Source organism: Parasteatoda tepidariorum, chromosome 2 (assembly GCF_982258835.1).
Source record: "Parasteatoda tepidariorum strain Cologne lab strain chromosome 2, Ptep-v5.0, whole genome shotgun sequence".
Taxonomy (NCBI): Eukaryota; Metazoa; Arthropoda; class Arachnida; order Araneae; family Theridiidae; genus Parasteatoda; species Parasteatoda tepidariorum.
The window spans coordinates 20,684,574-20,709,755 of NC_141756.1; the positions used below are offsets into that span (position 1 = coordinate 20,684,574).

Genomic DNA, 25,182 nt, shown 5'->3' on the forward strand with positions numbered 1-25,182 from the left:
TTCTATTGATAAATATTTTAGATTATTCAACTATATTTTCTGTTCTTTAAATGCATCCCCTTCTGAATAATTTTTATCATAAGTTATTGATAAATATAATTTTCTATTACTGCATAAAAGTTTATCGGAATAAGATTATGATACAACCATTTTTAAAATAATTTTTTTTTTGTCAGAAATTCTTTTTATTTATAATTATAAACAACAATATTATTTAACATTTATATATATATATATATTAGAGGGAACCGTCCCCTGCTCTCTAACTTCCAAGGTCGCCCCCACCAGTTTTACAAACTATTGGTTTAAAAAAGAGATGATAAGACTCATAACATTTTTCATAAATTAGGTGGGAAGGGAAATAATTTTTTTCTATTATAAAACCTTTTAAAAGTTTGTAAGATTGACTACCAGGTGTTGAAATGCTATCAAAATTAAAATATCAGACATTTTTGAAAACTAGCAGGATGCTACAAAATTGTTCGAAAGATAACTCAACTATTTTTCGTCATGTAAATATTATTTGAAATTATTTTTCAGAGAGCTAACTATCTCAAATTCTAGATAATGTTTGCTAAGTAATATTCTTTACTAAATAAGTATGTAAATAATAATGCTTTAAATATGTATATAAATATTTTAAAGGTTATCTTTTTGTGCAAAATTGTTTCACTCGCTTCTTTTATTTATATTTTCGTGATTTAAGGTTGATAGGCGTTTTCATACTTTTTCATCTTTTCTCACAAAAAATTCTGTTAAACTTTAAGTATCAAATGCACGCATAAATCGCAATAAAACTGTTATAATTTCATAAAACATAAATGTCAGAAATGAATAAAAAATATGATCTGTGAAATAAATAAACCCTTTAAATAAATCAGTATTTTGAAACTATTCCAAGCGTGATATCACGTCATCGAACTAAATCACCTGTAAATTTCTATTTGAGGAAGGTGATATTTAAAAGACTGTAATCGTGAGTTCAGCAATAAAACTATGTGAACTGAGCTCACAACTCTCCTTGTGTTTGATATATGGTTGTTTTTTCTTCCCTGTATCCTTGTCAAAATATGAAAAGATAATGTTAGCATAAGATGATAAGCATATTATTTTTATTACCTAACTTCTCATATTTAGTCATTTATGTTTGATTAGATGGAATTTTTTTTTTTTTTTTTTTACTGACTTAAGCAATTTTGTGAAGTTGTATATCTCAAAATGCGGAATTTTTTTCTTCCTATATTCTAATAAAGGAATCTTCCTATATTCGCTTAAAAAAATTTGAAAACTGAAATGAAAAAGTTTTAATGCACCAAAAAAAAATTCCGTTCGTGGTTTTTTATTGACACGCCGACTCAACTTTTATATAAAAGTAAGGTTTTATGATTTATGTAATTTTCGTAAATGTAATTTTATGTATCTAATGTCGTATTACTATTACTTTATTTATGTGCAATTTCTATTTAAATTTATCCATTTACCATTAGTTTCAATGTGTACTTAAGCATTAATTGTACGGTATTTTATTTGCTGGTATTAGCTTCACCTCATTTAAAACTTCTTCGTTTTTTTATTAATTAAATGACAAACTAACAAACAAATGTTTTTTTACGTGTTGTACAGTGCTAAAAAAAATAAACGTTCCTTCCTGAATAACTTTTGATCTAATGATTGGATTTTCACATTCTGGGTCCGAATCTTAATGGTTCGAACGGGAGACTTCAAATATGCTAATTAAGCAGTTCATACGATATTTTAAGTTATGAAATTAGACCCAAAAACGTACTTTCTCTGAATAAACATACCTTTTTTTTTTTGACGAATTTGGATTTTTTACCACTAAATTATAAGGAGGAGCCGCAATCTGCTAAATATGGTCCCAATAGTTTGGTCAGGCGAGCGGCCCAAAGTTTGGACCCCTTAACTAACATTAAGGAATCGAATTTTGAAGAAATCTTATTCTTAAAAATTGATTTCTCAATAACTATTCGACCGATTTTGCTCACATTTTGTATTTTTCCAATTAAAATTAAATTTTTTTAAATGATATAAAAAATTTTAAACCTTACAAGTCGAAATTTTTCCGACTATTATTAAATATAGTAATAAAAAATACTTGTTATTTACTGAAAGTTATTTTTTCCATGAAATTATCTTTGGATAAGCGAATTTTGTAATTATCTGCAAGAAATTTTCAACTCCCTAAAAAAATTCTCCAGAGATGACGAAATACGCGTAAAGTGAAATTAACATCAACGGTCCAAACTGTGGATCGCTGTCCTGACCAAACTATTGGGACTTATTTATATTTCCCAGAATGCGGCTACCATTTATATTTTAGTGGTAAAAAATCCAAATTCGTTAAAAAAAGGTATGTTTATTCAGAGAAAGTACGTTTTTGTGTCGCATTCAGTAACATAAAATATCGTCTGCACCAATTAGTTAGTATGTTTGACCCCTTCTAATGATGAAGATTGAGTCCTAGAAAGTGAATATTCGATTGTTAATTCGAATGACCTTGGAACTGTACTTTCGATATATATATCTCCGCGCAGGCTACCATAAATGAGAAATCCGATCTTCTAGTAGTCCGAACGTAGTGACATCTTTCGTATATCCCTTACTGCGCAGTTTATGTTTGTTACGTCGGACTACTAAATTGATCCGTGCCGCAACTTTCTTTCCTCTAGGAGGTGCTGGATTAACGGATTCTCAAGTAAAATACCTAACTTTGTTTACATCTACTAAACTACTTACCGCAAAAATCTGGAAAATGCCATTATTTTAGTAAGCTGAATTTTTTCCAAAAAAGAAAAGAGATTTTTTTTAAACCTTGAAAAATACAGTTATATTTGAAAATACATTTTCGGGGTTTTGAATAAAATAAATCGACGCGAACATTATATTTTTAGTATTTATTACTATTCAAGAAAAGTTTTTTTTTAAATCGCTAATTTATGGCCAAATAATAAACATCAAAATTTGGAGATCTAGTATGACACTGGCACTCAAGCTCAAGAAAATAAAAAGTGTTGCTTTCTCTTTAATTTATTTTTGATTTTTTAAAAAGCATAAGCAATTTAAAATTACCTGCTCTTGAAAGGTCATATCAAAAGCTGCTAGTTTTTAATTTTCTTTCAGTTTTTACTGGTTTTTGTAATTTTTTGACTCTGTTTATGCTAATAACCATTTAACTTAAAAACCCGAGATAACTCTCTTCAATCTTTTACAAAATATTTGTTAAATTAAAGGGTTAAAATTTTTGCGCTTTCTTAACTCATCGCTGAAATTAAACATTTATAGTTTCGTCACTAACATTCTAAACAAATCTTTTTGACTTGAATGGGGGTTCCCATTGGAAGCCGAGGTTTATGTCTTAGAATGTTATATTCATTGCGTATGTTCAAACGTAGCCTCTTAACTCGACTGATTAATTCTTGCACTCCGACATTTTTAAAATTAAATTACATTTGAAAATTCATTCTTATAATGATTTAGTACATACCTCCCAACTTTTTATCTTTTTCAGGAGGATTTTCCCAAGTGGCAGTAAAATTAAAAATTTATTACAGTCACGTGCAGAATGTCCTCATTTGGACATTGTGCCACTGAACCCTACATTTGTCATGTGCATCATTCACATCCTTACATCAGTCATGTGCAGAAATATATTTTTTAGTTTGTTAGAGCTTAACTGCACAGTCGTATTATTATCATGCTTTAATTTTTACATTTAATTTATTTATAAGCAGTGGTGGATAGCTTAGTGATTAAGGCACTGAACTGTCTATGTGAGTAACTGGAGTTCGATTCCCAGTAACGGTTGAAGCTCACCCATTTTCAGATTTATTTGTACCAGCTTGTCTGTGAAGTAAAGGCGGCCTTTGAGCAGTGCTGGCCACATTGCCTAAATCATACCGTTAGTCACCAAATTGTGGAACCTTAACCTCCATGACCCCTCTGGTCCTCATCGGGCTAATGTGAGAATGTGTTACTAGTGGTGAAAAAATTCAATCTAAATGATATTTATTCTAATTATAATTGCAGGAAATATATTTTCCCACTACTTTAAGTGTAAAAATAAAATTTTACGCAAAATGCGTGAAAATTGGCAGCTATGCTAGTATATAGGGAGCTGTTCAAATATTACGTAGGCACCTAACGAGGGGGGGAAGTTATTATTTTCGAATTTTTGCTGTTAAACTTTGAGAAGTGTTATGAGCAGTTCTTATTTAAGATAATTAAAATTTTCTTAAGATAAAAAAAAAAAATTGTGTACAATTTTCAAATTTAAAATAGAAATTACTCAATGGTCAATACTTTTGACCACAGCAAATAAACACAAAAGGTTACTGAAGAATATTCTTCTCAAAAATTTATAAAGCAAATTAATCTGTAAATTTTATTTTATACAAAGTTATATATTGAATTCAATCCTAAAATTAGTTTACTGCTGTAAAAGTCAAGCAAAAATCTGAGGAGAGGACAAAAACCAGAGTTTAGATACTTTCTAACATAAACATGGGGAGGGGCTTATAATTTGCTGACAAGGAAGGGAGAGACTGATTTTGCCAAGAACATGCTTACATAATGTTTGAACAGCCCCTAGCTAACTTTCTTTAATATAAAAAAAAAAGAAATTTTTTCTCCTAATTCTTTTAAATAAATTTATTTTATTTTCAGGCATGGTTTCTCGGGCAATGAAAAAGTATCTCATCCTACTATGTTTTCCTATGTTTTTCCTGTTAATGCTTTATTTGCTCTATTCTCCTTGTTCTGATTCATCAAGTCATGGTGTCATGGTTGCAGCACAGGTATTACTTTTTTATTTAAATATTACTGCCCTATAGTCTGCTTATCTAAACGATTCCCTCCGCCAGTTGTCTGGCGCACTGTCTGTAACTATACTTACAAGGTGGAGCTATTTCAAATAAGTGTATAGGGAAAATATTTATACCAAGTTTTGATAGAGGTCTGCAAGATAAGTATCAAAGACTAATCTCTAAAATATGCTCTTATTTTCATACCAGCAGACAACCCAGACGCTATAGCTGGCAGAGTTCGTTTGGTAGACTGATTATACATACTGTTTATTTCTAAAACAATATAATTTCAACAATGTTTCTTTCATTTCATAAACTCTGTATCTAATTCTTTTTTTACATTTGAAAAACATCTTATTCATATAAAGGAAATTAGAAGATATGACATGTATACCAAAGAGATATATTTATTATCTGTGTTGTTTACATTTTGAACATTCTTAAAAATTTCTGGTCTCTGGGGCACAGACTTCCTTGCAAATACAGATGAGTGCTATGTTAGCTCATATTATATTTGATTGTGTCTTTAGTCTTCCATCTAAAAATCATTGCCTATAATTCTTAACCCAATAGCCTTTGCGTTTGCTGTAGTTACAGATTATTATTATTATTTTTTTTTAAAAAAAAAACTTGTTTTTGCCATCTTGGTTTAGTTTTTCTGAATTTGTCATTACACTACATGTGCTTCTTGAACAATTTTGCTGTCTTCAGCTTTTGTGAAGTTTTGCTCAAACATACGCAATTAAAGTGACAGTTCTTCGAATTACTCTGTGTCATTTCAAATGACTCTGTGTCATTTGAAAATTGAATGAAAATATTTAAATTTAATTGAAAAGGAAAGTATTATTTTAAAAATAGATCAACACATTTGTAATATTTCTGTACTATTTGAGTGTCTCATGCAGTTCTATTTTTTATTATTGTTATTTTAATTTTTTGTAGTTTGATACTTTTTGGCCAGATTCGATGAAAATTTTGTCTGCTCCTGGACTTCTACTTCATTTATTTCTTATTATGCTTTTTTTTTGTCAGAACTTGTAATGTAAAAAATAATCTTATGTAATCGAAAACATGATGATTTAAAAGACTAATAAGTAATTGAATAAAATACGAGATTATTAAAATTGATCCGAGAATTTGTAGTGCTTTACTTTACAAGACATATATGGAGTATTTAAGGTTATCATTTCCTATCCAACTTATCATAATTTTACTCATTCTATGCTAATTCTTGATTTAATGCAATGTTCATTCTTGTTTTAGCGTTTCATCATGGGTCAAGATTCAAAAAAGTACATCTATAACCGAAGTTTGCCAATCATTTTCATTGGGGGCATGCCCAGAAGTGGGACCACATTGTTAAGGGTCATGCTGGATGCCCATCCGGACATCAGATGTGGAGAGGAGACGCGTGTCATACCCCGTCTTCTTAGCTTAAAGCAACAGTGGGTGAAGTCACCTGTAGAGTCTAAAAGACTCCAAGAAGCGGGCATCACTGGGGATGTAAGTCGTTTATAAAACATTCGTTAATGCTGTATTTTTTTTCTTTCTATGCCTTGCTGCTTGTATTACCATGCATCTCGGTGTATAAGTCGACCCCTTATTTATGCTTATGAGATAGCAAATTTCTAATATAACAGATTAATAAGTCAACTACTGTAAAAAACCAAATATGAAAATTTCTAAAATTAAAAAACTTAAAAGAAATTTTTAAGTCTTTCGCAAATTAAAAATATTTCACATTCTCTCTGAATACAATGCATTTTCCCTCTAGATAAGATGCTAGGAGGCGCCCACTCAGACAATGATACTAGATGTGTCAAAGAATAAGTGATTTTAGACTTGTGGCTAAATGTGGATTCAAATGTCTTTGTAAAATATTTTAAAAAGTGCGGAATTTATAATCTTTTGGATGGAAGTGAAAAAAATGTCATGCAAGGCTTAACAGACAAGAATAAACTAAACTCCATTGCATAGTAGGATTGCTTATAACAACACTGCTAAGGAAAATATCCAACTATTTTATGGAATTAAAAGAAAACAATAAACTCATCATCCAACTAGCAGTTGAGCTTATTACTGCAGAGTGATGCTGTAGGATTTTGATCAAATTGCCATTTTGTCTTACTTTGGAAAAAAAATGCTTCTCTTTATTGTATACATATATATATACTGTGACATTAGAGTGGAAAAATTTTATGTGGTTTAAGTATTGAACTTATTTTTATTTGATTTTCTGAATGCTATCATTTTCAGTGTATGGGAAAATTATAATGCATAGTAAAACCATACTAAGTGTGATAATTATGTAAACATGTAAGTAAATGTAAAAATGAATGAATGAGTAATTGGAATGAAAGAAGAGAGGTAGAGAATCAGTGAATGGGTAAATCACTGAATTATAAATAAATGAAATTTTAAGTTAATTAAAAAAAAATTATTTGTATAATGCGATAATGGCAATAATTTAACAAATAGCTTGTGGTATTGCTGACTTTTTTTTTTTAATTTTGTATAATTGGCATTTTAAGGAGTTTATTCTTGCTAGGTTCTGGATAATGCTGTTGCTTCATTCACACTAGAAATAATTGCACGTCACGGATTGCCCGCTCCTCGATTGTGCAATAAAGATCCCTTCACTCTGAGATCTGCAGTATATTTGCATTCTCTGTTTCCAAATGCCAAATTTATTCTCCTGATCAGAGATGGGAGAGCTGTTGTACATTCCATCATAAGCAGAAAGGTTTGTATACACATACTTATTTATTAATCAATTATCAGTGTATTATTATATTACTATTGTTTGATGCTGCTGGTTTCCTCATTTAATTTCATTTAATGTATATATAATGTATCAATGAAAAAAATTGCAGCATATTTTGTTGTTGAGACTATGACTATTAATTAAATATAAAATTTATTAATACACTTTTTGCGCTTACAAAATACTCAAAAGAGAAATGAATTCTTCAATTTAGAGAATAGTATGTTGCACTAGATTTATTTTACATGTAAATTTTCATTAAAAAAATTTGACATTATAAGAGTAAGCTAAAAATAGAGTTGAAGACATTTTCTTCAACATACAAACATGTCACTATTCAGCAAATCCGTGTGATCCTGCTTTTGTTCATTGCCGAATTTCTGTCATTAGACTTAATTAACAATTCTAAAATTTTATGTATTGAATTGGGAGAATTCCACTTGTACATAATATCTTATCTCTTCTATCTATCTTCTTGTGTTTCAGATTTTTTAGAATGATTTTATAAAGAAAAAAAAACTTGATTAAATTAGTTTTTCTGTGGGAAAATCTTATAAGGAAAAATTATGGTCATATACTCCTTTTATTATTCTTACTAGATAAAATCAAATCTTGTGTGTGAGATTAGTTATTCCAAAAATTAAAATAATATTTTTGTTCAGTTTATTTTTAAAGATTTTAATTCACCATTTCAAAAAGCTTAAAATTTTTAAAAGGGTGAACAGATTAATTTTTTAAATATTTAGTTACATTTGAAATTAATGAAACACTTTAATTAAAAATATTAATTTCTGAATGAGAAAAATGTTAATCATATTACAATTTTATTAAGAAAATGTTAATTATCTTAGTAAGAAATTGTTGGTTCCGACATGGAGCTAAAAAAAAAAAAAAAAAAAAAAAACGACATTTTGAAACAAATCAAAAGCTTCTTGTAACTTTAAGTGAAACTATTGAATACTTTTCAATTTATATTTTATTTAATATAATAATTTTTTAATTTGTAATTTTTACTATAGCTTATATTTTAATATGCAAATCATATTTCTGAAATTAAGCGCTTTTGTTAAAAGCTTAGTTTTTTTCTGGAACTGCTGTGTTGCGTCTTAATACAGTAGCCTCTTTCAATGGCTTATAATAAACTTTGTATTCGAATCTTATAATTTGACTTGATCATCTCTTCATTTTTGGAATCATTGTCACTCTCTTGGACTTTTTTGTTGTCCGTTACAATGTAAAAAATCTCTTCATCTGTTGGACGCAAAGCACACACCTGTGCAATATACGTGAACGTCTTTCGCTGTATTTTTTTTTCTATTACTAAAAAAAGAATATTTGCCTTTTTAAAGAAAGTTTGTCTTTTTGGAATTCTCGAAAAAAAAGGCTAATTTCTGCTCCTTTTCCTGCCAATGCAATTGCAGTGTAAAATTACAAATCACAAAATTAAAATCACAAAAAATTATGCATCAAAATTCATATTCACGCGATTTTATAATGGAACATCAAGATTCATATTCACACTATTATAAAATCAAAAATCAAGATATGTATTCACGAGATTTTAAATTTAAAGGTCAATATGCATATTTGCGGGATTAGGTAATCAAACATCAAGATTCCTATTCACACAATTTAAACAAGTTTATAAAATCTTGCTTTGATATTTTCATTAAAACGTGTAGAACATTCTGAAGATAAATGCTTCCTACCTACACTTTTTTCTTGCTCAAATTTCAGATATTTTTTTTAATTTTTTAAAAAGGTTTCTTGCAGATAAAATTTTTGGAATTTCTATTTTCAATTGTTTTGGTTTTTTACCAAACTCATCCCTGGGGTATGAATCAATATAGAGCTCTGTAAATAAACTAAACATTTTTTTAAAAAAATCATGTTTTTCAAACAAATTTGCCACAATGAGATGGTGATGAAAGGGTCGAAACTGGTTACAAGTGTTAATCAATGCTCTCAGAAAGTTTTTAATTGAGAATTTGTTCGCAATTTCATTCTATCTAAGCCTGGTTAAGCAGTTCCGTTCTTCATTTACCTCTAAAAGTTGGCAGAGAGCGACATAATTTTCCATGCATTTCTTATGTTCCAACTCAATCCAAAATTTCAACTTACTTCAAAAGTCAAACAATAAATGGAAAAAAATCATTATAGTGAGACAACTACTTTTATGTGTGAAGAATATTTTGAATGTTATTCAACATTCCTGTTATTGATTTCAATGTAGGGGCACTCAGCTGCAATTTACTAAAAATATTTATAACTTTATTTTACAAAAGTATATAATTTTGCACTATTAAATTTTTTTTATCCCAAATTTGTTTGCAGGTAACCATAACTGGTTTTGATCTGACAGATTATCGCCAGTGTCTGACAAAATGGAACGCTGCCATGTCTGCTATGTATGCACAATGTGTTAGCTTAGGTACAGATATTTGTATGCCTGTTCATTATGAGCAGGTTGTCTTACAACCCGAACCATGGATGAAAAGCATTCTAAGCTTCCTTGACATACCTTGGAATGAATCAGTCTTGCATCATGAGGAGTTGGTTGATAAACCGGGTGGAATAAAAATTTCCAAGTATGATCATTTTTTTTTTATATATATTTATTGCTGTAGAAATTTTTATTTAACATTCTTTTTTCTGCCTTAACAGGAGCATTCATGTTAGTGATTGTAGTAAAAAGAAATTTGTTTATTTGATCTGGCTATGTAATATTTATAATAAACTAGCTACTGAACTTGAAATTGTTGGAGTAATGAAGAAAAGGAGAAGTCCTTTTTTGATTTAGTGATGTTTGAACAGTGTGTAATTTTTAAAACTAAGTATTTGTATTATTAAGTAGTTCTTTTTTATTCCTGCAACAAGTTATCTTGGTAAAGGTTAATGGTACATAAGTTCCATTTCTTGTTAGATTTTGCCTTTGGTAATCTTATTTAAGTTGTAATTATTAGATACCTCATTTTATCCCTGCTATAAATTTTACAGCTTAGTTGCACATTACGTCATTTTTTTAATCAGTTGTCTTTTTTTCATCCTGCTACAAATTATACAGTTGATTTCTGTGCCGTAAAATGTGTATGCACTGAATTTGAGATGGATCTGAATTGTAAATTTGTATGAAGAATTGCAATGTATAGGTCATTGTGTTTTATGCGTATAGACTCTTGCAGACGTTGATGTTTATTGTGTTACATAATTGAGTAAAGAAATTTAAATATTAAAAATATTTTCCATGTATTAATCTTTTGCTACGGCCCTTAGCATGGTGAAGCGGCCTGTAATTCTGGTCCACTTGTTGTCGATTGTCAAAAAATTAATTATAGCTTGAAATTTTACTAAAAAACAATCTAAATAAATGTAAACAATGTGTGTTTAGAAATATATCAGAATTGAAATCTGATTAAATAAAGTTATGTTGAAAAACTCATCCTGTATGTAAAGAGAAATAAGTCACGAATAGTCTCTTTATACAGTATTATCAATTTTTAAATATTTTGAAAATTGTTCTTTTGTCAAACAAGGCTTCTACTACAAATAAAGTTTCATCATCTTTCAACTTTTGCACCTATTGTCTTTCTTAAAATAATTTCAAATAACCTTAAGCATCAGGTTTTTGGGGAGTCATTTCCCAACAGTTGGATTGTGGTGAGGGTCATAAACTTTAATTTTACAGTCATTAAAATTTTTCAATGGCCTATTTGATTTTAAAATTTCCACTAGCATAATTAAAATAAAAATGAAATGTTATTTAGAAATTAGGCAATTTTAACACTGGCAAACGTTTTTAAATAAAATAATTAAAATTTTAAAAAAATGGCATTAAACCTAATCCTGAACTTTGGTTATTCCATGGTCTAGTTAAAAAAAAATTATCATCGTCAATTGTTATACCATCGATTACTGATTTACAAACTTTTTCTATATTTAAGAATTCACTTTCATTAACAATCTGATTCGTACATTATAAAATTCCTTCCATAAAAAAAACTTGTATAATATAAATTATAATACTTATTAATTAATTCCTTAAAAAATACTTTACAGTAGCTTAAATATATTTTATATTGTCTTCTTTAATTATAATTTTAGTAAACAAGTTTTCTTAATAGAAGTTTTGTCTTTTGCTAATTAATTAACCTTTTTCTACTTAAAACAATACTTATTTGGTAAAACCAAAATTTTACTTTTAAACATATTATAAGCATATTTTATTTGCTTATGAACATTTTTAGCTTTATGAATATTTATTTTTTGCACATGTACCTTCTGAAATGACTTTCAAAAGTATTTTATGTTATTAAAAATGTTCCTAAAATGTTTCCTTTAAATGTTTAGTTTTTTTTTTCTTCTTTGTTTGTTTGTTGTTAATTTACGTCGCACTAGAGCTGCACAATGGGCTATTGGCGACAGTCTGGGAAACATCCCTGAGGATGATCCGAAGACATGCCATCACAATTTTGATCCTCTGCGGAGGGGATGGCACCCCCGCTTCAGTAGCCCGACGACCTGCGCGCGAAGTCGAACACTTTACGGTAGCACAGTTTAACGAGGACCAATACCGCACACCCTCGGTCCCTACGCAGACTGATCCAAGTGGTCACCCACCCGCTCACTGACCGCAGCCAGTGATGCTTGACTTCGGTGATCTGCTGGAAACCGTGTCTTAACGATCAGTCCGCTGCGGGACCTTCTTCTTTCTATTATGCAAATTTGTTTGATATTTTTAAAATTTGTCATGAATAAAACTTTAACCATTGTTATAATGTAAAAAATTATCTTTTATTTCAACTAATAACATTTTTATTGTCTTTCAGACGATGTTGTAAGGTACATAAAAATCATACATTTATTAATTTTGAATAAAATATCAGATACAGCTACAAATTATAGTTTGAAGAATATCTTGAAAGTAATAGTTTCAGAGATCTGGAAAATTGCAAATATTTTATTTGAAATTTAAATTTCCATATGCCCTTTCATGTTTTTCACATCCAATTAACTTAAACTAAATCATGTGATATAACTATTTTTCTAGGCTGGAACGATCATCAGATCAAGTCATCAAGCCCATAAATATTGAAGCACTCACCAAATGGGTTGGCAACATTCCTGCAGATGTGGTAAGAGACATGGCAACCATCGCACCAATGTTGCAAACCCTTGGCTATGATCCCAATGCCAATCCCCCAGATTATGGAAAACCAGATTCATTTGTTCTAAAGAACACCAATTTCATCAAAGAGAATGAACAACTGTATCAGGAAAAAGAGAATGAGCTAAAACTGGAAAGGGAACGCCTTCGAAAAATTTTCAACAAGAATAAGAAAAAGACGATGGAGATGACGAGCAAAGCAAGGAGAAGGCGAAGACGACGATAACATTTATTTATTGAAATAGGTATTTTAAAGACGATTTTTTATGTGATTGCAAACCTTGATACGGAAATTATCATGCAAATGCCAGTACTGCTACTGTTGACCTTCCAAAGCGACCAATGTTTGTGTTGATATCTTATTACATATATATGATAAAAGGTTTTAAATGTTAGAACATGCATGTATTTATATATGCTCTAAAGTCGTTTTACGAAGATAATATTAATGTTTTGGATTTGGCAGATATGTATTTAAATAGGCATTGATATGATCAGAATATTACTGTTTTTTACATAACTTCGAGGGTACTTAAGTTACAAACATATCAAAAAAGCTGCATTTTAGTAAAAAAAAAAAAAAAAAAAAAAGTTTTTATTATTATACTCATATCAAACACCATATGTAACGTTTTCGATTGCCAAATTTTTATTTAGGCTTGCTATTCAATTAAACGACCCTTTAGGTAAGTTTTTTTTCTTTCTTTTTTTTTTTAATCTAGTATATTTGGAGAAAACTAAGAGTCACCTAAACAATTTTATTAGCTAAATATTATATATTATTAGCTTAATAATATTTACACCAAAATAAGTTATTTACAATTTATTAATATTTTCTGCTAGTTTTGAACCTTGTACTAAGTTTTCAAGCCTTAATCCAGAGTTTAAAATTTAAATTTTAAATCTAATAACTGAGTTATTAAAAGCTTTCTAAAAACTGCTTTAACTCCCTTTTTTTTTTACTTTACTTTTTTTCTTTTAAATACATGGCTCTTTATTATTTTATGCATTTTCTTAGTAACAACCTTAATTTTTAGCAACTTTTTTTTTTACAAATTTATTAGAACTTCTTTCATTCATATAAACAAACTTGTTTCGTAATCCTATAAATTAACAACTGAAGCTCATATTACTTTGCATTATGTGGCTTGCCTTTTAATACATGGACAAAATGTTAACATAAAAAACACTGATAATTATTTTATGGTGGTATGAGTTAAATTTTAGTGGTCCCAGACCAATGGATCACCATTAATTTCGAACCCTGATAATGCAAAGTAATATGGAAAGTAATCTTTATTAACATGGGAAAATATTACCACCAACCCAGCTGGCCTCTTTGTGAATGTAACACTTAGATATATGCTGAAAAATTAAATCGCTATTGAATTACTTCCTTTTTCCTAAATAGATAATTGTCCATCTTCAGGCAACTGGCAATCTGAATAGCAACAATCGTAATTACTGACAATTTGAATAAATTGATTTCACGTTAATGGCTGTTTGAAAAATGAGACTTTTACTAAAAATTGTAGCTTTGATAATTGATCTGAATAATGAGAATTCTATTGTATGTCATTTAAGAGACTAAAAGTGTTAAAAAGAAAGAAAAAAAAAGGCATTTGAGTAACTCTCTTGTAAAAAAAGAAAGAAAAAAAACAGTTCTGCCCTGAACATTGTTTGATGTGCATCTGTTTTATATACTAGTCACAAACATATAGATCTGAATACTTTTGTTATGAGTGGCATTTTTTTACTTGTGCATGATGCTCTATTTATTTTCACCTTTTTGTTTAAAAAAATATTGTGTTCTTCCATTTCAAATTGAAACCACCAATGTTTTATATATATTTAAAATTAGATCACAATTTTTTTTAGTTCAAATGTTTCAAATAATGTGTTTTTTATTTTTGCCAAAAATAAGTAAATAAATAAACAGATTTTGTTAGGAACAGTTAACAATTGCCTCACAACAGAATTGGGTCCAAATTTTTGTGAAGTTTACAGCAATTAGAAACTGTTTTATGTTATTTGCAGAACTGCTGCTGCGTTAATATTGCATTCCAGGTTTAGAATTCTAAGTCTTGGAATGCATGTTGCCATCAGTTAATGAATATAAATATTTAATTTATTAACATACTCTATATTGAAACTGTTTTATTGTTTATGTTATTAGTATCTTAAACTGTACAGGTGCCCCCGAGCTGATGGATATCTTTTAAATGGTTATATTATTGAATGAAAACAGAAAAAGAAAGTGGTATAGTCTGTAAATGCAATGAAACTTGTTAATTGCTTACCACCATTCTAAAGTTTATTTCTTGAAATTAATGTGGGGAAAAAATAGCTTGTCTTCAGGCATTCTTGTAAAAGCTTCTGGAAATTAGTGAAGAACCTCCTCCTTGGGTTGTTGTCAATAGAGATAAGTTCATCAATAATTGTATAAGTTCCTAAGTTTCTTATTATGCCTCTCAAACGCCGGGTTCTCCCAAGCCAATATGATATTCAGGTACAAATGTTAGCTTGTTTACCTGCATAAAAATTTCGTCTAACAGATCATTGCATTATGGTACACACTTAGTTTCGTAATAACTGCAAACTGGTGCACCGTGATGATCTGTGCTTTACTGTGACCGGCCATATATTATAGAATTCTTTCCTTTTCCTGTTCTCATCCTGCTAACCAATATAAGTTATTATATTTGTGTTCAAGTTTAAAATGTATCAATTGGCTCAGCGCAACTCTGTATTATAAGTATAAATTTCTAAATTACGTAACACTTGTACATTGATGAATTAAAAATTTTAAAATAAAGTGTTTATATGCATTGAAATAATGTGCTGCCCCACAAACTGAGTTTTCTTAGACAAAAATTTAACAATTTCCATTTTCAATCCTTTTTTTTTTCATTCAAAAGTTTGGAATCGAAGTATTTAGTAATTTGTATCATTAATTTCTAAAGTTGGTTTTTCAAAATAGGAGTTTTTAATATATTTTGGCATTTTTCTATTTTTTGATGATGAATAATTAAAAAGGAGCACAGAAATCTTTACGGTCTACACACATTCATTCTTCCAACAGCAATTATAAAATGGTGTAATCTAAAATTAATCTTCAATGGTGCACACCAAATCTTTTCCATACTTGAGTTTGTAATCAATTGAACTTTTTAGTGCTCACCATTGATGCTTCTTTTTAGAGAACATCCCGTTTTTAACTTTTTCAGAGTTTATTTTTTAAAAGAAAAAAAAAACTGTGAGTTTAGATGCATGGTTGTTACAATGTACTGATTCAACATTTATGGAACTAAATATAGTCTTAGATTGAGGATGTGTACATTATATGTCTATTTATTATCAGATGTAAAAAAAAATGTATATTGTTTAAGTGTTTAAAAAGTAGATTAAAATTAATTTAGTTTATTAGGTACATTGCCAAGTTCATTTTTGTACTTTAAAAAGTTGTAAATTTAGGTTTTATACTAGTGGTGTTGTTATATTGCTTTGATGAAAAATATTTGTTGATTTTATTTTAAATTTACAATTTTATTCATACTTACATTTATGTACTTATTGTAAATTTTGTTACTGTAAATTTTATAATAGAAATTTTGAACCGAGTGAATTATCTGCAAAAACCAGTTTTAAAAAATGGAGTGCAATACTTGTTGAAAGCTCAATAAATCTATAATCATGAATTATCCCTATATTGTTTTTTAATTCTTATTGTTAAGTATTTATTTATTGATCTCTTTCCTTCCTCTCTTAGTGCTGAGAGAGTCATGAATAAACCCCCAGTTCTCTCTCAGTTTTTCTTGCCTTTTTATCCAGTTATTTTAAAGATATTTGTCATTTTAAGGTTACAATTTATTTGTTTATTTCAATGTTAATAAAGCCAGACTGAATAGAGGAAAATATTTTTCGAGTTTCATGAAGTTGATGCAGTGGTCCATAAAAACTGCTGGTGAATGTAAATTTATATTTAAAAATAAAATACTCTGTCAAAGAATAAAACACTATTACAAGAGAATAAGAACTATTTAAAAATTAAAAACTCTACTACAAAAAAAAAAAAAAAAAACACTAGATTATCACTTTAAGAAGAATTTATAAAGTATATTTTTCTTGCCCTCAAGCAAATGGAAATAAAAAATAATAACAAGGGCAAAATTTAAATTATCACTATAATACCAATTACAATTAATTAAAAGTTAACAATGTTACTCAAAAAGTTGTGAAATGTAACCCAAAAATGTCTTTTATTATTCAATGATTTTTTCCATTATTTACTTTTTAAAAATATTAATAGTTTTTTTCAAAATATATTAACATTTATCACATGAATTCACTGTTAATAGTCTTGTTTGGTAGAAGAAGAAAAAAAAAAGTGTTATTTTTCCCAATTTAAAATAAAAAAAAGTGGGTGATAAATTAATAATATCAATAGCCCATAAGTGACAAGGCTTTATATCAAAAGTATGTTATTTATAAATATGATTACTAGCTACGAAATGTTTTGGCTGGTGTAATAAAAACTTTCTCACATATTGCTTATTGTTGAAGCAATGATAAAAGGATCCAATTATCAATTAATAGTCATAAAATTCGGTTTTATTTCAGTTAAATTCATTGGTCTGGTGTAGCATCTGAATTTGTTCTTGGTGTATGTAGGTGCTGAAAATAAATATAGGTTTAAGTATGGTTTTCAACTATTAAAAACGTTATTCTTGAATTTGGTTATTTTAATTAGAATTGAAAATTTCGACGGGTAATACTGATAAAAAAATTTATCAATGCATATCCTTTTCATAGTGTATTCATTATATTGTTATTTTAAATTTTGCTCTCTCTTTTTTCATTGGCATTTTGCTCAAATAATTTCACAAAATAACTGAAATATTTAATAAATTATGGATTATTGATCAGACAAAAATGTAAGCTTCAAAAATCATTAAAGGTTAAAAGAAAAATCCTAACTCTCCGAACTTGCAATTAAGTTAGTGTTGATATCTCGATCGTGATTGGTTGTTGAAGCGTTACATTTGCTTGCGTTAGCAACTGTTCTTTCCATTCTATTTCGAGTAAGCCAAGCTCTTCGAGTATCAATTCTCTTAAATGACACATTCTATATTCTTTAGCAAAGATTTCAATTCTTTCACTATATATTTCTTACTTAACACGCAGACAGACATGACGCCATGTGGAACATAAACAAACTATGCATGGAAGTTGCCTGGTAAACAAAACAAAAATATATCATGATTACAATAAAATATATAAACAAATAATCCTTTGATCTCGATTCCTGATAAACGAGAATAGATTACAAATTTGCCCTTCAATTTTTCAATTCGCCCTTCAATTTTCTATGCAATTTTTTTTTTTTTTTACATGTAATGAGAATGGTCCTGGTATCTAATTGTTTACCCCGCACCCCGAATTGAATAGTTTAATAGTCGACAGAGCTCTAGAATAGCTGTTCCTAAAAAGTACTCCGTGGAAGAACACCAGGGTTTTCAAGAGATAGGACTAAACTTTAATTATATTTATAAGCACTCAATTTATTTAATACTTCGGTTATTTTCAAGTTGGCAAAAAAAATCGATAATATATTGAAAACATTTATGAAAAGGATGTATGTTTATAAAAAATTTCATTTGTGCTTTTCATTAAAATGTTCAATTCTAAATAAAATATAAACACTAAAATTCGGGCAAAGCAACAAGAGCTAGTGTCTTCTTTAAATATATATTGGCTTGTAACACCACCTACAGTTCTCGAGACCCTGAGCTGCTGCCAGTGGTCGAGAACACAACAGCTTCTTTGTAGTTAACTACATCTTCTTTCGAAATGTAGTCTCTACTTCGCTTTTAGAAGACAAACACAACTGGAGAACTTAATTTTCACCAATATCCAAAATGATTTTGGTTAAAAAGTTGGCTTGGTTAAATATGAGGAGATATTAAGAAGTTTAAATTTATGTTTACATGAAATATTTTTTATTCTTAAGTACTTTTTTACGAATGAGTTATTTAAATTTTCGAATTCTATGCTTTTCTCGACAGTGATTTAAGAAATGCTAGGAAATAATCAAATATTTTAGATTTAAGTGAGAAATGCTTTTTTATATCCTCCAAGAAATAAAGTACAATGTAGAGATGATTGTGCTCCAGAAAAAATCCATATTTCAGGATTTTTCGCTAACCGCGATCCGGAAAATTCCGAAAATCCAAGGTCCAGAAGTTTCAAGAAATCATCGATCATATTTATGTATAAAAATTCTTCTATATTTTATTTAAAAATATTAGAACTAGAATTTATACTTGGCATCTCTTTCATTTGTAAGTATTTTTTCTGGTAGAATAATAAATGTGATTAGAGATAAAAGTAAACTTATCCATAATTATTTATTTAAATTATGCGGAATATAATTTATTTAGAATTTCATGTTGTGAAAATATCAATGATTTAAATTGGGGATGTCCTCTCTGGCACTATCTTGGCAATAAGCTTCTACTTGAAAATGAAATATATCAAAATATATTATGCAAAGTTATTAAATTTGAGCTATTGCAATCAGGATTAGATTTACAATTAGAATAAAATGCATTTAAACATGCTTTTTTTTTAAGCATCAAACGAACTAATTTGAGAAAATTTAATAACTCTTCTTCTTTTTTTCTTTCATTATTTTTTCTTTTATCATTTTTTCTCATATTTATATGTAGATATTTTTATTTCACTATATTTCTTGCTAATTTAACGTAGGACATTATTTTTGCATTAATTAATGGATACTTTTCCACTGAATTGAAATAATTAAAAAAATTTCATCAATAAGAAGACTCCTCATGCGACACCTTATTATTTATTTTAAAAATCAATTATCATTTTTTCAACATTTTTATTTAAGGGTAATTTTAGGGCAAAATGCATAGATTTTATGAGAGTAAAATCTTTAGCTTAAATATTTTTATATAAATATGAGTGTTTGCATAAATCTTTGTCTAATTTATGGAAGTCAGTTAGTTGTATTTAACAGCCTTAAAAAAGATTTTTTTTTTAACAATTTTGTTTAGTTATCCTGGGATGCATTATGCTGAGATGTAAAATCTTAGAAATTTGACGCTTAAACATTTTTCTAAAAATATACTTTTAATGTAAATGTTTTTTTTTAATGTAAACCTTTCATTTAATTTATGATCCTTTTAAGGAAAACATTTATATAAAGTCGAATTATTTTGTCTATTTTTCATTTTTCCCCCTCGTTTGAAATGTTTTTTTAATTCTTTCTTCTTTGTTTATTGTAACTTTGTAGTAAATATTTGATTCTAAGCATTCTAAAATTATTTTTCTATATATATTGAAAATCAAATATTTACTATGAAATTACAGTAAACAAAGCAGAAGGAACTAGTTAAAAATCATTTCGTATGAGAAAAAAATGGACGAAATAAAAAACATCATAAATCAAATTAAAAAAAAGGTGTACTGAATTTTTAAGTTTCTGATCGTTACTGTTAGGGTTGGCATAATTTAAATTACTTGATTTTAGTCATGATAAAATCGTACTTTAAATCATTTGAATTTATTTAAAGAAATCAATAATTTAAATCAGCTGTAATTTTTTTTACAAAACATTAACCTAAACGAATATAATTAATATTAGTTTGAAATGTTTTCATGCAGTATAATTAATAAATACGTTCTTTAAGATGGGAATTTTTAAAAGTCTGATTTAATTGATGATGTAAGTTTATTACGAAAGCCGATTTTGTTTACTACGAAATAATAAAAGGCATATGTTTGAAATTACTGCATTATCCCTTTCATTATTTTATTAAAAAATGCATTAATGCAAATCAAAACTGATTTTTTTTAAAAAAATCAATCAATCTTAAATTTCAATAAAATGATGAAAAAATATGTAATTTAAATATAAAATATTTCTATGCAATAGAATAAATAAATGTATTTTTTTGAGAACGATTTCTTTTAGTCCGATTTTCTTGATAGTAAGGATTTTTTTACTAAGAAATATTGGAAGAAATATGCTTGTAAATAAATGTGTTTTAAAATAGATTATGCTTGAATAAGTGTGATATAAACTTTTAAATAGTAGTTTAATAATATAATAATAATTTTATTCATTTTAGTAAGAAATATTAACTATTTTAGTTCAATTTTTTTAAGCAATAGTATTATTAAAATCTTTTATCAGATGGTTTGGTTGGAAAAATTTTAAAAAGCAATAAATTTTATCTAAAAAAATATCCGATTTAAATCAAATACATACGATTTTGGAATAAAAAATAAAAAAAACAATGTTTGCCCATCATGGCTTCTGGTCAGTGTTGTAGTCATCGGTAAAAATTCGATAATTTTATAAGCATACCTTCTTTTTTTTTTTTTAAATAATATGCAGAAGTTTGGTTAAATATTAACTGGTTAAAACTGGTTTAAATTCACTAAAGTCAAAGTTTTAAATATTAGTTAGATTTTTACAATTTAATTGAAATTTGATGCTGCACACAAAACTGTTTCTTTTTTAACTAATTTGAGACGATAAGTGGGCAAAATTTTTTAACCAATATTCTTGAAAAAATTGCATCGGTCTAATTAAAATTTAGACCGATTTTCAAAGCTTAGAAATCTCCTTGTCACCTTAAAATGAACAAAAAAGTTAAATTAAAAATTTGAAAGTTAAATATAATATAGGATATTAATGTAAGAAAATCCATCTTTTCTGTTACAGGAATTTACAGTCCTTGTTGTAGAAAAATTTGTTCGCTTAGCCCTTCATCAAAGTTTTATAAACTTTAAGACGTGTAGGAAAGTGTTCTTCAAAAATTGAAAAAAATTTAAAATGATGTGGAATTAAAATTTTCTTATAAAATTAAATTATTGCGTGTGATGTGTATTTGGTTGATTCCAGGGCTCGAAAAATCTCAGAAATTTTACCCGCCCCTGAGGAAGGCTTGTCCAACAATGTACCCGGCCTCCTTTGAAACTTACTCGTAGCTTCTAAATAAATAAAAATATAATTTTCCCTTATTTATAACAAACATTTATATAAATTCCACAATGAATTAGTAGTTACTGGGATTACATTGTACAGTAATAAAAGAACTACTCGGTTACTAATAGTAACCTAGTCTTTCTCTTATGAAATAATTTAAATGACAAAGGTCAAGACGGGAAAATGGCCGTCCGCGTGGACGTCGGATTCCAGAAATTCGTTGCCCGGGGGGGATTTTTGACCGCCGAGGACGGGCGGTTTTTCGAGCCCTGGTTGAATATTTATTAAAATAATTTTAAGACTCCTATTTTAACCCTCCACATATCGGTATCAAACCTTGGACTAAATATTCTTACAGTAAGGTATGTTTTTTTTTTTTAATTTTTTATAAATGTCGTGGAAAAGCCGACCCAATTTTGGATTTACAAATATTAATGATTAACTTCGTAGCCTTGTTATTTTAAATCCGATACAAAAGACAAGGGAACTTCTCGATCAAGTACTGGGAGAAAATTTGCCTTCGTGGAGGACTTTTTGAATGAAACTTACCCGCATTTGCATTGCATGGAGAGGAAAAACACGAAAACCTCCCAATGTTAGATAGGAATTCGCTTCGACCAGCCTACACTGGGATTCGAACCCGGTTCATCACATTGGAAGTTAGGTATGTTTATTTAAATTACTCAAATCATTTTAAGTATTACTTAGTTACAAGTTTTTGGAGGTAAAAATTTAATATACCAAAATTTAATTTTAAATAAAAAAAATAAACAAATAGTTTAAATTTTGTAACTATTTTTTTTATAAATTTTAACCACTCTAAAATCTATAGTTTCATTCTTTTTCTATAATAATTGCTTATAAATACTTATTTTAAAAATTAATAATTATTTCAAAATAACAATTATAACAAGTAACAAAATTTAAAAACATAACAAATGTTAAAACAAAAAATTATGACTCACAAACAAAGCTGAATTCAGAGATAAAATTCAGAAATATAATTTATGAGAACTATATTTTAAGCATAAGAAATATAATTTTCTATTCCGTATTAATACACCTTAATTTCAATTTTTAATCGCTTTTAAGTACATATTTTAAAAATAAAGAAAAGTAATAATTATTTTAAATTGAAAAATATAACAAATATAACTATTGATAGTTATAAAAAATAAACAAAGCTAAATTATTAATAAATAATATTTCAAAGTGACAGCATAATTAATAAGATTTATTTAGTATGCTGTCACGATGAAAAAAAAAAGTTTTCATATTACTTGAAGTTCAGTCGAAAATGTTATAATTTATATTTACAGCAGAAATGATGATATTTTTTATGAACCAGCAAGACTGAAATGAAAGAGTTTCATCAATTTTCCTACAATTTTACTTTTACGTTCAGAAAATTAAACACATCTTATCAAAAATAGTCGAAAGTCCTGAACGCGCCTGAAACATCGTTTAGAGAGTTCGATTACTTTTTTTTTTTTTAAATCTTTCCTCTTTTTTCAAAAGCTGTTTTAGAAAAAAAATTTAAAGAGATTTACTTTTGTAGTAAATTTTTTATTTTATTTTTCCTCTTTTAACTCTTTTGAATTTTGAGAAATGCCTTTTAAATTCAAAAAAGGCGAAGTTTTAAAATCACAAGCACGCAAAATTGTGCACAATGTATTTGAGTTTTTTGCTAATGAAGCTAAGGAAAAAGCCCTTAAATTAATTAATTTAATTTATTTAAAGTTATTTTTTAAAAATAACTCTTAAGCTATTTTTATTAAATAAAAAGTTTTAATAAATGATGCAAGAACTATAAAATTTGACAAAATATTTTTTTAAAGAATAAAGCGCTTGTAAGATTTACAATGGCAAACATAATAAATTAGTAATCCCTATTTTACCGTTTTGACTGCTTTTATCCAAAACTAAGAAAAGATTATACAAACTTACATAAGGAAGAAAAAAAACGGTTAAATAATTTAAGATCATCAGATATATATTTTCAATAAACATGGACAATAATTTAAAAAAAATTTATGTGTCCAATAATGTTAACAATAATTATAGAAAAATCTATACATAAATTATTAGTCATAATTAAAAAAACTACCATACTAATTTGGACAAAACAATGCTATACTTCAGTGTTTCCCAAAGTGTGGTACGCGTTCTTATGCGAAATATCTTACAACAAACGAAAATTTTGAATTTTTTTTTTATTTAAAAACACAGCTAGTCATGAAAATTTACGATTACGTATTTTTCTACTGGCTTTTTTTTGCAGAGTTAACAGTTATAATAATTAGTGGTGTCAACAGCCAGTTGTGATTTTTAACTTTTGTGCAATTTTTTATAGTAAAAAATACATTCATTTTTCTTATTAGTGGTACACAGGGTTATGAAAAATTTAGAAAGGGTACACGAAAGCCATAAGTTTGGGAAACACTGCTATACTTTAATAAAAAACAGAAAACAGAGCAAAACGGCGATTGTTTTTAAAAAAATAATAATATTTCCAAACTATTGAACCTAAAATTTAATTCTTTTTCTCTCTCTGAATATGAAAATATTAGTTCCAAATTCCTTTATTTTAAATAAACGAAATTTGCTAGTGTTTTATTTTACGTATTGAAATAAAAGAGATATTTGAAAGATTTTTAAATTCAAATTAGTAAGTAGAGAAAATAAAAATAAGTTAGCGAGCTTTGGCCGATAATATATTAACTCTCCAATGACAGATAATAAATTTAAAATTCTCTGAATAACTTGGAAGTCGCTGATTTGTGATATTTTTTTCTGGGAAAAATAAGAATGTGAGAACTTTTCTTTCACATTCATCACTTTTCTTGACTCCTGAAAACCCCTTCCCCATAAAAGGGGCCTTCATATTTTTTTGTATTAAGAGAAACTATTGAAAGAGCTGTTGCAAGAAGATGCTTAAGCAATCAATTTTTGTTGTTGTCCCTGCTTATTCCTGTCATTAATGTAAGTGTAAAAGCCAGCGAAAAGAATGGGTAAAAAGGGGCATAGGCTCAGGGCACCAAAACAAATATTTTTCAAGTGAAAATAAGATTTTCTCATGGCGCTAACAATATTATTAAAATAACTCATCTATAAATTTATCATACATAGTAAATTGGTTGTTAAGAAAGAAAGAAAAAGAAATAAATTTACTTATAAAAAATTGTTAGAATTATTTTTTTAACAGTTTACATTAAAATACGAATAAGAAAATGTAATTTAAGCAAAAAAATTTATATAATTTCAGATGGTTTGATGGGTGTTAATAAAAATTATCATAAATTTCATCCCAGTTGTTAAGATTTCATCCTACACTCACAAGAGAAATAAGAGTCTTGTATTAAATACCATCAATCATTCCCTTCCTCACCCCCCTACATAGTTGTTTCTTTTA

General features: G+C 27.8%; 1 protein-coding gene across 6 annotated transcripts in view; it reads left to right on the forward strand.

The window, feature by feature from the left end:
• Positions 1 to 16,458, forward strand: part of LOC107437210 (protein-tyrosine sulfotransferase 1) — a 55,278-nt gene extending 38,820 nt beyond the window's left edge. For all 6 annotated transcript variants that reach the window (XM_087156955.1, XM_043043141.3, XM_043043140.3 and 3 more), the window contains 5 exons: positions 4,684 to 4,814; positions 6,087 to 6,326; positions 7,372 to 7,566; positions 9,922 to 10,175; positions 12,635 to 16,458. In XM_087156955.1, coding sequence (XP_087013081.1) covers positions 4,686 to 4,814; positions 6,087 to 6,326; positions 7,372 to 7,566; positions 9,922 to 10,175; positions 12,635 to 12,977 — 1,161 coding nt within the window. In that variant the 5' untranslated portion in view covers positions 4,684 to 4,685 and the 3' untranslated portion in view covers positions 12,978 to 16,458. The remainder of the gene's footprint in view (positions 1 to 4,683; positions 4,815 to 6,086; positions 6,327 to 7,371; positions 7,567 to 9,921; positions 10,176 to 12,634) is intronic.
• The last annotated feature ends 8,724 nt before the right edge of the window (positions 16,459 to 25,182 follow it).